The sequence below is a fragment of the Urocitellus parryii genome, chromosome 4 (genome assembly GCF_045843805.1).
Source record: "Urocitellus parryii isolate mUroPar1 chromosome 4, mUroPar1.hap1, whole genome shotgun sequence".
Taxonomy (NCBI): domain Eukaryota; kingdom Metazoa; phylum Chordata; class Mammalia; order Rodentia; family Sciuridae; genus Urocitellus; species Urocitellus parryii.
In genome coordinates, this window is record NC_135534.1 from 189,069,620 (window position 1) to 189,083,944 (window position 14,325).

Sequence of the window (14,325 nt, forward strand, 5' to 3'; positions counted from 1 at the left end):
ACTGATGCAATCACTTCTTGACCTTGAGAATGTATTAAACGGGTGTCACCTAAGATGGCAGCAGGTGAATCCTGGAGAATACACAGTGGCCAAGTCACATATGGACACACTCAATCCCTTTGCCATATAGACAGAAGGGCCCCAAGCTACATAACACACCAATCCTTTATTCACCCAGCACATTTGATTTCTTTGCATTTTCTTTAATTCTACATTACATTTGTGGCCACCAAAAGAGGAAAAAAAATGGTTCCTTAGCAAACTTTGGAATTGATAGGTACATTAGGGTGTCTTGGTTATTGTAACACTTGAATGTTCCTAATCCATCTTGTAATATGAATAAAAGTCATCTCAACTAAATTAACCACTGCATTTCTTTTGTAAGAAGGTAATTTAACTGGCTTTCCTCACAATTGCTACCATGTGCTACAAAAGCAGGAAACCCCTTTTTACAAAAGGTAAAAGCATAAGAAGATACTTCACATTTTTTTAAAAAAAAAATCCTTCATGGGAATAGGTCCCAAGTAAATAATCAATTATATGGACAAAGTTTTATGTACACATTTTTTTTGCAACTTTATAATAGTGAAAATTAGAAATAACGTAAATAGTCAACAATATGGGATTGGTTAAATGAACCGAGTTGCATCCATTAAATGGAATATTATATAGTCACTAAAATTTTTTTGTTAAAAATTTTAATGCCATAGTAAAATCTGGCAATTCTGCAATTTAAAAAGCTAGTTTTAAATCTGTTTACAGTACAATCCCAGTTACATAAAAAAGTATACAATATATACATAGGCATAAGTGGGAGAACTGTTAAAGAATGTTACTTCTGGATTGTGATATTATTGGTAATCATTTTTTTCCTTTTTTATACATTTATGCAATTTTCAAGTTTTCTACAACAATTATGTATTATTTTATCTCAGAAAAAATGGGCTATTAAAAATTTCCTCTGATGTACTGGCAATAAGAATGTACTTGTATATTTTAAATATGCAGAAAAAAATTATTGTGCTTCATCTTCTATGACTTTAGAGTACATATTCTTTTGGCAATAAACTGATATTCCCTGTTTTATACTTGTCACAACACTTTAATAAAAACGTAATATTGTGATTAGAACATTGTTTCTTTCATAGTCTAAACAAATACTGGTTTTGACAACTAGGTTCTTCTATTTCCTAGAAGATTTAAAATTAGTATTCTTTTATCTTTTTAAGTAAAGCATACTGCATACATACATTACATGCATGCTTTCTAAATAAAAAATAATAATTCTAATTTACAATTTTCCTACATAGGAAAAAAATGAAATTATGGTAGTTTAATAGACAATAGTCTTATCCATCACAAACATGCTGATAGACATAAATGTGTTTATTAAATGAAATGCATCTTGAAAAATAAAAAAGGGAAGGCTGTATGTAAATGAAGTTGTGGATTCAATTTGTCAGAATTTATTCTGACTTGCACCAAACCACACAGAATCTTTTCAAGTCTAGTTAGTGTCGTCTGAATGGACACTCCAGAGTCCATTTCTCAATTCCATTGCAGGAACTCTACTTTCTACCTTCAAAAGGAATGGGGTCAGGATGAGGGTTGTCACATAAACTAATTTTCAATATACATCAAGTCTCCTGGGGTCTAGAAACAAATACTGCCATTAGTTAGTGTTTAAGTACCAGAGTTTCTTTCCCTCCTCTCTCACTCCCCACCCTGCCTGGCAATCGGGTGTGGGGAGGCCGTTCATCTCTCCATAGAGGACAGCTGGCTTTGCATCTTAGTTTCCTTTCTAAACCACTGAGTGGTCATTGCTGTGAACTCCAGCCAAGATGGTGTGGTTGAGGGAGGAAGCCGAGCGGTCTGAGCCTTCCGTGGGGCCGTTGGTGTTCTCATTGCGCTGACAACAGAGGATCTGTCTGAAGGTGGCACTCATCTCCTTGTCCCGGTAGGAGTAGATAATGGGGTTCATGGCAGAGTTGAATTCGGCAAGGAGGAGGAAAAATTTCTCATAAGCCAGAACGTCGCACTGTGGACAACACACATCTAGCAGTAACAAGACCAATCCCGGAGTCCAGCAGATGATGAAGGCACCTATGAGGACAGGGTGAGAGACCAGAGGATTAAAAAAAAGAGAATAAAAAATTATGAAATGATTTCAGTTCAATATGAAAATACTGAGCTTGGAAGTCACTAATCATCAAAAAAAATAATGATAAAATAATTGACTTAGTAACATTTCATTAATTCATATCCTGCTAAAATTGAGTATGGAGACAATGATGGTGATTATTTTTAGCAAAACACAAGTTTGATAAGCAACTGAGATATTCAGGATCTACCATCTCTTATAAAGACATGGTTCTTAATAGCAATGGAGCGTTTTCAGGCAAAAGATATGACAAATGTCCTTTAATGTGTAGCTAAGGCACACTTTCTGATTTCAGTTTGCCTGGGCTCAAGTGCCTGCTTAGCTGTTTAATGAACTGGGTAAACTTAGGTGAATTACTTTTTCACCCCACTTTTCTCATCTGAAAAATAGAGATGATTATATTTTACCACATGAGATTTGTTGTAAGAATTAAATGAATGTTAAGAAAATAATTGCCTATATAAATTTACAGTGACAATAATAATATTGTTATTACCTGCTCAGTTAAATGGTCCTGGTTGAAAATAATATTTTTCAAGCATAGAATGTACATTTTATTTTTATTCAGCAATCATTTATAGATTGCTTGATATATGCTTTCCAAATAACAACTCACTTAATCTTTACAACTGCCATATAACATTTTGACTAATAAACACCTTTGTACAGAAGAAGAAACTGAGGCCTAAAAAGTTTAAATACCTTGCTCAAGGCTATAGGATGGAAAGTGGCAGACAGGAGACAAATTCCAGCCTTTCTGCTCCTAGAGGATGTCCATGGTTCTAGAAAATACTACCTTATTTTTCCATTTCTTGAAACTAATAGAATTGAATATTTTAAACCAAATTCTATGTTTCAATTGATCAGCTTTGTTCTCTTTCTTTCCCCAATTATTCTGAATTAAGATTTTACTATAATCCTAAAGGGAATGGAAATGTAGAATATATTTTTAATTCCATTTTTAGTTCCATTTTGTTTCTGAAGTCACTAATCATTTGAATCACAAGGAAAATGGAAGCTGAGAAATATCATTAAAATCTACCATCAGGTTACCTCAGGATTTCCAGGGGATCCTTGATTGAAACGCTAATGTGACTAGTGGATACCATCGTGTCCCATTACACCTCACCTAATAGGCTCCATATGGACAATCAGGCTGCCTAATGAGCAGATGGGGAACGCCATGACCCAAAAGTGCAACGGAATCTTTAGACTTCAGTGGTGCTGGCCTTGGTGGATGCAGGCATACTTGGGCTGAAGTCTTGGATTTGGACTAGCCTCAAGTTATGAATATCCCAAAATGTAAACAAATGAGATTTAGTCTCTAAACAGCCCAGTTTTGAATGTGAGCTTTCTCTTTTGAACCTTTTCAGCAGGGAACTGAAAATGAAGCAAGGAGAAAAGTACCCCCACAAAGCTCTTTGTTCTGCAACACAAATGTGTATTGGTTTTAAACTGCTGTTCACTTTGAAGACGGTCCAAGGTGCTTCATTTTCTAATAAATACGATACCTTAGACTTTCCTTAGAAAAAATAATATTCCAAATATCAGGAGATAATAGCCAAAGAGCTCTTGAACTTCAATAAAAATGTTAATCAAGCATTCATTCCAAGTCCTTGAATTTCCTTTATTGAAAATCACTCAGAAAGCTAAACATAAAGGAAAAAATCAAAGGAATGCCTCTTGGGTTTCAGAAATAATGCATTATTCATTGAGAAGCCAGGAAGGGAATTATTCTCAGGGTGGAAAATGCCAACATGGAAAATGCATGGTCCCATTATTCATTTAGTTCGAGACGAAAAACACACACAGGCCCCTCATGAATGGTAGAGCATTCTTTCACGTTTCCTTTCTCCTTACTTTTATCAAAGCTCTAATTGAGCTCAAATCCAGAGCTTGATTAACTACTAGCAATGCACAGATATATTTTAAATAGAATGATCTTTTTCCTCCTTCCATAAAGAAGAGAATATTCCTAATTCTCATATATTTGCTTGAGCTGCATGAATTCATTAAAAAGTGAGAGAATGCAAATACAGTCATTTGTTGTTTCTGATTTCTTTCAGTGTTAAACCTCAAGAAGAACAGGATCTTTCCAAAGAGACCCATGGTCTTATAAATTAGCCTATTAGGCTTGGATCCTTGCTAGATGGGATGCAGGAAGTGGGAAATACCACAGTCCGACAGGAGTGAATGTGCGTGGACACTTCATTGAGGAACTCAGAAGCTTCTCCCTTCTCCCTCACTGAAAGGAACTGTTTTTAGTATTATTATTAGGCCCAACCACACTGTGTTTGAATCTTTAAGATTTAATCAAATAATTTCAGTGACTTATAGTACAGGCCTCAGAAATCAATATCAAAAACCAATCATGCAAAATTTCCCCCTCTTCTTCCTTCCCTTCTCTTTTATAGATGTGTCAAGGATCAAACTGACCAAAAGATGAAGACATAATAAACAAGGGGAGTAGGGGGCCTGGAATATTCCAAGGTGATTAGGCTCTTAAGCCACAGTGAACAAATATTCTGAAATAAATTTTGTTCATATTATGGATTTCCTTTTGAGCTTCTAAAAACAAAAATAGATCACACCCAAGCCCCTTTAATAAGAAGTAGCCAACCATCACTAAATCAGGTTACAGGACTTGAGATATCAACACACAGTCTGTAGAGTCAAGTATACACCTGTAAAACATGTCGATGAATTTAGAAAAAAAAAATCCTCCATTTCAGCTCTGTAAAGGGGTGAAGTAATAGCTCCTGGCTTACCCAACAGGATATGGGGAGGATCAAACTGAGGTCCAATTTGCAAAAGCCCTCCTTGCTTGCACATGTACCTGGCCACCATTACCTATTGCCACCATAAAGGTGCAGGTTCAAGTGTAACACAGCTCAAGGACAGAACTTCAAAGCATGATTGAACCAGCAAGACCTGGCATTTCCAAAAAGCTCTGAGACTACACCATCCTGATTATGAGGGGGCTTGAACTTGGGTGTGAGGAGGAAAACCAGAAGGAAAAGAGAGAGGGAGCAAAGGAAGCATCAGAGTCCCAATGATCTGAGCAGTTCAAGAGTCAACACCTACCAAAACGAGGAATAAAATAACATGTACGCAGTAGGAACAATGCTTTTGGCAGTTTGTATTTCCAGCACGTTTCTGAGGGAGGAATTCCTACAGGCCAAGGCACAAAACCAAGGAATAGTATGCCATAGTATGAGAATAAGAGGAAGCACAAATAGTTTATGGTCATTTATTGTAATGTCGGAAGCAGAAGTGACAGAAGATAAGATATCCAAGGTCATGAAGGCCTTTTGTATCTGGCTGACAGATGAAATGTTTCCAGTCCAGCGTTGGTTCTTACATATAACAATAGCAGACAGTGCTTATAACAGTGCACATCCACCCCTGCCCTGGAGGATTGTAACCTTGGTGGCCTCACCATTCAGATTTTCATTCAAGATACAACATTAGTGGCAGAGTGGAAGAAGAAAATGATCAAGATAAGGTTAAAAAAATTAGATATTTCCAAATGCTAGAAGGGAAATAATGAGAGCCTGAATGAGGGCAGCAGCATGAGGAAACATGGGTATAGAAGACTAGGAAAGTTTTTAGTGAGTGCAGGATGACTTCTAGATTTTCAACTGGGGAGAAGGAGGTATGGTGGTACCTTTTGCTGAGGAAGAAAACACAAGAGAAAGCATTGACTGGTGTTTTGTTAGGGGAGGTAAGGAGAGAGTTGATGTGTTTTTGCAAGACGGACATCTTGATGACATCATGATGGGCTCAGGGCAGTCTGAGTGCTGGGAAACTTCTCTCTCAGAGTGCAGAACATTCCACCTGATTTGCCAGTTTTACAAGGAAACTAGGGAGGAGGCTATTCAAAACATGCTCATGGGTTGCTCTTCCTTGAACAAGCTTCATTTCTTTCTTACACATCTGTCAAAGCAATATGGGAGGGCTGGGTGCTCACAAAAATGGAGGGAGAGGTGCTGGAATTTAGCCTCAAAAGACAGGGAGGAAAGGGGCTGTTCTGGAACAACAGGTCACAGCTGCGGACCAAGATCATATTACCACACCTTCACTCAGATCTACTAGCCCATCAGCTGAATAATGCTTACCATCTGGTTTCACAATTAAGTCTTTTTTTCCTAACAAGTTGAACTTTGCTTCTTTGCTTACATATGGAATGCAAAAACCAAAGTTAAAGAGGAAAAATGGCCTTGCCAGAGAAGACCTTCAGGGAGAAGCCCAGAATTTTTTTTCCAAGTTTTTTGATAAGAAAAATTAAAAAGAAAATATAAAGCATTTTCAATGTGACTGGCAAAATTGTGTTTTTATAAAAAATTCAGACATCCCACAGATCCAAAAGAAGTCAAGGTAGATCAATTTTATACCAGCACTATGCCAATGTTAGCCTCTTCTTGGGTCCTCTCTCTCTGTTTCTTAAATGAGGATTTCAGAAGCAATCTACCTCAGAAGCTTATAGTGGGGATAAAGTGAGAAAATAAATGTTTCAATACAAAAACTGGTTTTTCTGGTGCCACTAAATTGTGTATTCCCTCAGGGTGGGCAGATTGGTGTCCCAAAATCCAATCAAATTTCAGTTCAGCTCTGTAGCTAAGTTGTTATTTGTGCTATGAAGGTACATGATAAGATAGGAAATCCTTTTACATTATGTATCTTAACCCAAGCTATGTTAGTCCACAGACCATAGATACAGAGCTTACTGCTTGGCTTAGCAGCTAAAGGGTCATTAAAATGAGACTGCATGTAATGGCTTTTGGAGATCAAAGCTTTTTCTGAAAGAACACCCTATATAATCATAAAATCTTTTTTATTGACCATTGAAAAGACAGAATTTGTTTGACTGAGATATAGTCATAGTATGCTGTTTCTTTCTTGAGACCAATTTTACTCCATCTCACTCAGTGCCCAGAACTTCCATTTCTTCCTGGCGATGATGGTGACAGCTGCAGACATGGGAAGTTCCACAACTCATTTACTGTGTGATGTGCTCTAGTGTTTCCAGGACTTGCCCCTGAGAGCAACATTCATCTTTCAGAGAAGGGCATTAACACACACCCAACTCTAAAGCAGACTAGAATACTCACATTCTCTTCTCAACATTCCTGGGTGTCAGTTTGTGTCCTATCATACTGTCTTGCTCAACACAACAATTCCTTTGCTATACACAAAAGAATGTCAAAGCTGCCTTGCTCAGGTACTGCCTACTCTCCTTAACATCAAGCAGTGAGTATCTCATGCGCCTATTCTCTATACTCTACCACAGACTCTCGATCTCCTACAATGGTGCACAGGAAAGTGCACATTGAGGTGACCTATGTGCTAATGCCATGTCTTACAGAAGAAAATTCTGTGTTGAACAGCCAGCAGAAACTACTTCTCTCCTGCAACTACCCAAGTCAAGTGAGCGATACCTTTTATCTGCCTGTTGCAACAGACTCCTAACCAATTCCTCTTCCTACAGAATGATCTTTTAAAAGCATAATTCCCTTTCCTACTTAAAATCCTCCAAAATCTTCCCATTTAAAATCTTTATGCTGGTCTATAATGCCTTATACATGACTGGCTCCTGCCAGTCTCTTGGATCCCATTTCTTTCCATTCAAAGGTGGCACCTATGACTTCGATGAGGAGTTCATGGAGGTCAGAGTGGATATATAGCAGACCTGATAGGCAGGCCTACTACTTGTCAAGTCTCAGAATGCTGGCAAGGGTAGTACAAGAGTGGCTGCCCTGGGCTGAGCCACTGCCAACCTGTATCCCCCTGTGGATCAGAGCCTAGAGCATTGAGGATGATTGGATGAGCACTGATTCCAACATCAGTCTGGTTCATTATACTGTCACATCTGCCCAGGTCTAGATGACAACATGCTATGACCTATATCACATCTTCTGGCTGGCTGTCCTTCTGTTGATATTCCTCAGTGTCTACAAAGCCTTTGTCATGGAGTCCACCTCTGCTCGCTGGGCAGCTGGACAGCATTGCTGGATAGAGCATGGTAACAGGACAGCACCTTGGCCCTTTATATCACTGTCATCAATGTATACTTATACGCTTGGTGTCCAAGGCATGGACATCATTTTCCCTGTCTCTCTCCAGGTGTTGGTAAACAGGATTTGGAGGTGGGAGGATTCATTCATTTACCAGGTTCTGGCCACATAGTCTAAGTTCATTTTTGTCCCAGGAGTTCTGTGTTTACGGTTCCTTCTGCTGTGAATATGCTTCCGTAGCTATCTGCATCTACCTGTCACTGAATGTCACTTCTCCCAAAGGCTCCCCTTGGCTGTCCTAGCTAAGGTAGCAGCACACCATCACCACCACCAGTACAATTTCTTATTTTACTGCCTTCATATGTCTTATCTGTACTTCAAATTATCTTATTTATTTGTTTACATGCAAGAAGAACATAACTTCATGGGAGAAGGAACATCCATATCTGTGTCTCTGACATCTAGAACAGTGCCTGGTCTAGACACTCAATATATCTTCTGCTGAATGAATTAGCGAGTCCCAGCCAACTGACTAATAGACATATCCAAAACAAGTAAGACTGATTAATGGACACAACCCTACACTGTGATTGGAAAATAAACTTAATCTATAGTGTGCAGGTCTTTGAATGAATGCTACAGGGCATTCAAAGGGGCACCAGGGGCAGACTTCTTTTTTACATGTGCTTTGTTAGTAAGGCATAAATGAACCTACTGTGATTAATATTGACAGATGTCAAATTGTCTAGTACTCAGTGAGTACTAGAACACTAGGATGAGTCAGAACCTAGGAAAACATCGCCTAGTTGTGTTTCTGCTATAAGAATGGCTCAACAGAATGATGCTGCTCCCAAGAAACATGTCTCTAAACCAGACTCTTATGTTCCTAGATAGGTTGTACCAACAGACCCTAGATTCTATAGTAGCTGCCTGGAAAAATCCCTAATTCACACAACTCACCTTTGTGTTAATCCCTCAAGATTCCAAGTTCCATGCAGGTGCCTGGCCATGCTTAAGCCTCACATCCATACTGTAGCTATCAGAGGGTGGGGAGAGAATACATCCTCCAGCACATAAGATCTTACAATTTCTTAAAATACAAGTTCAGTTCTAATTATTCATCAGCATAATCGGTGTCAACCTACAACATTAACTTTGCTCATCTCTGTGTTTATACTGCCTAAGAAAATTTGTAGAATAGAGAAAGTTTTCTGTAATTATTTGTTGAACAAATTTTTTAAAAGGGAAAGAAAAAAAGCACACATCTGGCCAGCTAACTACCTAGGTCATTAATACATTTTTTCTCCCCCACTCATACCTGAAACCCTGATCTTTTTTTTTCCTTTAATTTTGGGAGATGACCAATGTCACCAGGATATATCTATTTTGATGTATTATCTTTGTTCAAAATTCTTGCTTGGCCCTTAATGGGTAATTTTAACTAATGTCCCATGATTTTCTTTAAATTATGAAACTATTCTCTATTTCTTTGAGCACTTTTCTTTCCTTTTTTCTTTTAATTTCCTTTAAGACTTCTTACATGGATATTGTATATTTTAGAATGTGTGTTGAAAATTTGATTCTTAAAGTCTCTTGATTTTTCATTTGGATATTCAATGCTTTGGTTTTAACTTGGTATTCTGGGAGAGATTCTCTGGGCCTCTTTTACAGATTGAATGTTTGGTCTTTAACCATTTGGTCTTTGATCCATTTTACTACTAGATAATGCTTTTGGTCAATATATTAGTGATGGGTAAAGGCAGACAATCAGATTTTCTGATTTTAAGGAACACTTTCTTATTCTCTAAGTGATGGTATAACATAGTAATGCATCCTAATTTAGTTAGTTTAACAACATCCTGAATCTGTGAAGTCATTAGTTAGAACTTATTTGAATTTATTTTGTGGTTCCTAAACTATGGTTCTTTCCCTTGTAAAATGTTGTTCTATCTTCAAATGTACATGGAGGCCTCCATATTTCAGGGAATGGCTATATATTTTTCAGAAAATTTTCCTGAATAGGAAAATCTCCTTAATTTGGAAAGACAACATAACAAATTGCCACCAAAAGCCAGTTTTTCCTATATCTAAAACATTCAGTTAGGCAAATGTCCTGTGTTAGATAAGACTTTCAGAGGTTATGACTGCCTATGAATACAGAAACCAATGTCACAAAAATGCCCATATAATAAGCAGCAGCATGACCATATAATTAACTCCAATAGGCACCAAATTATACATCCTTTCAAGCACATACATACCACTTCCAGTGGTAGCTAAGACTCTCAGTAGTAGAATGTGACCTCTGAGGTCTCTGTAAACATACAAAACAGGAAATGCCTTAATTTGCTTTCAATAAAACCAATATGTACAGCGGTCCAACCTACGTTAAGATGGGTCATTGACTCTCTTCTTTCTCCCTGTACATGTCCTCTGATTTCTACTCAGCTGTCTTGGGGTAAAATAGTTGAGGTTAAGAATGACTCACTAGAACATTATAATGCACCAAAAATAAAAAAGTAATGCTACTCCAAGGCCTGCCAAAGGATTTTCTTGTAAGCCCTTCCTACTTTCAAATAACAGATATATTTACACCTTGTAAAACCATATATATAATATTGTGTACTTACAGAATATACATATATGTATATATATACCCAAACATAAATACACTGTATACATGACATACATAAATGTACACATAACATGAATGCATACATGTACATTAGGAATAGTCCCTCATTTTTGTAGTTTAAAAAACATGATGAGATTTTTCTTTCACATGCAGTAGGTATGAGACCCAATTCAAAAAGAGGATGCTATGTATATTCTTTACATACAAAAGAATTCACCATTCTCAAAATAGTTAAATCTGTTTTGACCCCCAAATTTAGTGAAAGACCACTATTTTTTAAGAAAGCAAATTCCCCTCTGCCCTCATTTTAAAAATAATGCATATTACATCTTACAGAAAATCAATTTTGTCAACTCCAGACCAACAATGTCTTACTTAGAAAATGATACTAAACTTATTGCATGACTGTGGTCCAGCTGTTACCAAGGTGATTTGAATAATATTTATCCCTTTAAAGGATAAATGAAATTCCCCCAGAAGCTTTCCCTAGCAAAAGTTCAACATTAACAGGAAGTTTATAATTGGTTTTGTAACATATTTAATTTTTCAGCTGTAAATTAAGACTCTTCCAAAATGACATAATTCTAAATAAGTACTGAAATCTAACTGAAAATGTTCATTGAATATAGAGGATGACAACATCCTGTGGATTTTATTCTTCATAATTCATTGGCATGGATTAACAAGATATGTATTACTCAGAAGACAAACTTTAAGGATAGAGAAATGTAATGGAAATTTCATTTGCACTTCATTTTCTTACTGTCAAAATGAGAAAAAGTTTTAATCCAAAAACAAATTCAGAAAATTCTGTGAAATATTTTTGCAACCTAAAAATATTTATTATATATATATTTTCCTAATTTTCAAAAGACAAGAAAAGAAGAATGGAAGAAATTGTAAATGTGATCATTGTTTTTGAAATCAGTTATGTCTCCTATGGTTGCCAAATGTCCTGAACTGATCTTCACAAAAGTACAGATTCTTGGCGGGCAGGAGGGAGGTACAGTCTGTTCTGCTATAATATGATAGCTGTCTGCCTACAATAACTGCAATTATCAAAAATGTTTCATTTAACAGTTTTTAAAAAGAGAATCTTAAAAACAAAGGTTATAAAAATAATTATTTAACTGATAAGTGAATGTTTATGCTAGAGAATTTCAGACCCGCAATCAAACATTTTTTAACTACAACTTCAGTGATTTTTAACTACAACTGTAGATTAAAAAATTGGTGGGTCAAAACTAAAAAAAACACATTTAAATATATAAATAAATTCTCAGTAGTCCATAAATCCTAAGCAAAAGTCAACTAATCTGTCTAAAGCCATCAAAATACACAGCAACAATTTTACTTCTGTGAATTTATCCTATAGATGTATTCACACACAATACTGTGTGCGTGTGCAGAATTCTCTGAAGTATTTTTTATTCAAAAAATTGGAAATAACAGACAACCACAAAGAAACAAAATAAATTACACAGCACCCATAAAGTAGAATCATACCCAACTTTAAAAGTTGAGATATTTTGTTTTTTCTGATACCAAATGATCTCCAAGATATATAGTTAGGTAAAAAAATTGATATATTTGCAAAAAGTATAGTTAAGCTACCAATCATGCTTTGACAAGAGCAACAATAACAAAAGAGTATGCACACAAGATGTCCTTTTATAAGCTCCAATTGAGGCTATTAGTCAATTCATTTTAGGAATGTTTTAAACAAAAAATCATAAAAATGATACATGAAACATGTCATTTGACTTAACAAATAAATTCGTATTCATCTGCCAATCCTTTGATGGAGAGCCAAGGCTTTTATTTGAACATGGGGTCTCTTGCCTGAAGTTCCATGTCATCTTCTAAGTAAAAGCCCCAGCAATTAAGCATCACATACCACTTCCAATTTGTGTTCTTCAACATGGAGTCTGTCAGCACTTAAAATTTTTGTAAAACAATTTGAGTGCAAAAGTCTTGTAGAATTTTTATGGTTTCTCCAAACTTTAACAGTTGTTTTCTCCAGTTATTTTAAAGCAACTTCGTTGGTAACTTGAATATTAATGAAACATTCATAGAAATATGTTTTTCTGTTTTGAACTCACTTGTGCTAAACAATAAAACACTTAACTGGTTATATAATTATGATAGCCTGCTATAAACAATTTTAGGAGCAACTGATTCTTGGTAACTGTCAGGAGCTGAATTATTGGCCTTCAGGCTATACTGTGCTAAATTTTCATATTTTTTTGATTCATCCAAATATATGAGAGTCTACTATATGTCATGTTTTATTCTAGGTACTAGGAATACAGCTATGAATCAAAGAGAAAAAACTCTCTGCTTTCATGAGTTTATGTTCTGTGAGAGATGAGAAAGACAACTAACAAAATAAATAAGCATAATGCCTTTTAGAGGGAAATAGTGTGTAGAGACTATAAGAGAGCCAGTGTAAACATAAAGAGAAAGGTTGGAGGTGCTGGAAGGAATTCACACAAGATAATGGTGGCTTTGAACATGGGGAGGTGGAATCACTGATGTACTCTGACAGTAGAGCTAATTCGACTTGCTAATTGGACATTGGGGAGAAGAAGAGTCAAGAGTACCTGAAAATGACTGGGAAATGCATTTAGTGGCAAGGTCACGGATGACAGTTCAGTGGAGTTTTGAGAATAGAAGCCTGATGGGAGCAGGTTCAAGAGAAAATGGGAAAGAAAGGGGATGCTGCACATAAAGATAAATCTGAAGCAGTTTTATTATGAAGGGAAGAGAAAAGCAGCTGGGCATGAATCACTGTGTTTTACAAAGCTATGCCTAATACGTCAAGTTGGTGAAGAGAAAGTATAAAATAAGTGAACACTCAGTGTATGAATACACACATGCCCTGTTGAGAGCCACAGCCGAGTTGGGATGGTGCCTAGCATTTTGCCAGTGCAATGCCCTCCTGCACCCACATGTCCTCATACATGTAGAGAATATGTTTGAAATGCTACATCATAAATTGGTTACTGCCATGGCTGAGGATTGAACTGAGAGAAATGATTTGAAATATACTTTGATTTGCATCTTTAACCACTTTAAAATTGACTGAATTATTGTAATCAAGGTCACAAGTGCCAACATTAAATTTAACAGGCCCCTATCTGAGCTGTTCAAAATTCAAAGCAATTTTAGGCTTGTTTGCTGCACAAATAGCATACTTTAATAAAGAAATAATCAACTGCAATTCTAGTAATAAAAATTACACACTCTAATTAAGTGTTCAAGACCATAAAACTGACGTTTGAAGAAACAGAGAAATTTATTTTAATTATGATCAAAGAAATCAATAACTTTTTAACAGAAGTTAGGAAGGAGAAATAACCATATATGATGAAGGAATTCACTCGAATTGATGGAAGTTACATGAAATTATTTTCCAACACATTTTAAAATATCACTAAAATTGATGCTTTTATAAGAAAATAAAAACTATAAAATTGAAATAGTAGCTTGAAAATCTGAATATAGCCTTAGAA

At 36.2% G+C, this 14,325-nt stretch overlaps 1 protein-coding gene across 4 annotated transcripts in view; it reads right to left on the minus strand.

Annotated features, from left to right (window-relative positions):
* Positions 1 to 1,337: 1,337 nt before the first annotated feature.
* Positions 1,338 to 14,325, minus strand: part of Lpar1 (lysophosphatidic acid receptor 1) — a 160,026-nt gene continuing 147,038 nt past the window's right edge. For all 4 annotated transcript variants that reach the window (XM_077797953.1, XM_026391137.2, XM_026391136.2 and 1 more), the window contains exon 4: positions 1,338 to 2,103. In XM_077797953.1, the coding sequence (XP_077654079.1) occupies positions 1,802 to 2,103 (302 nt within the window). In that variant the 3' untranslated portion in view covers positions 1,338 to 1,801. The remainder of the gene's footprint in view (positions 2,104 to 14,325) is intronic.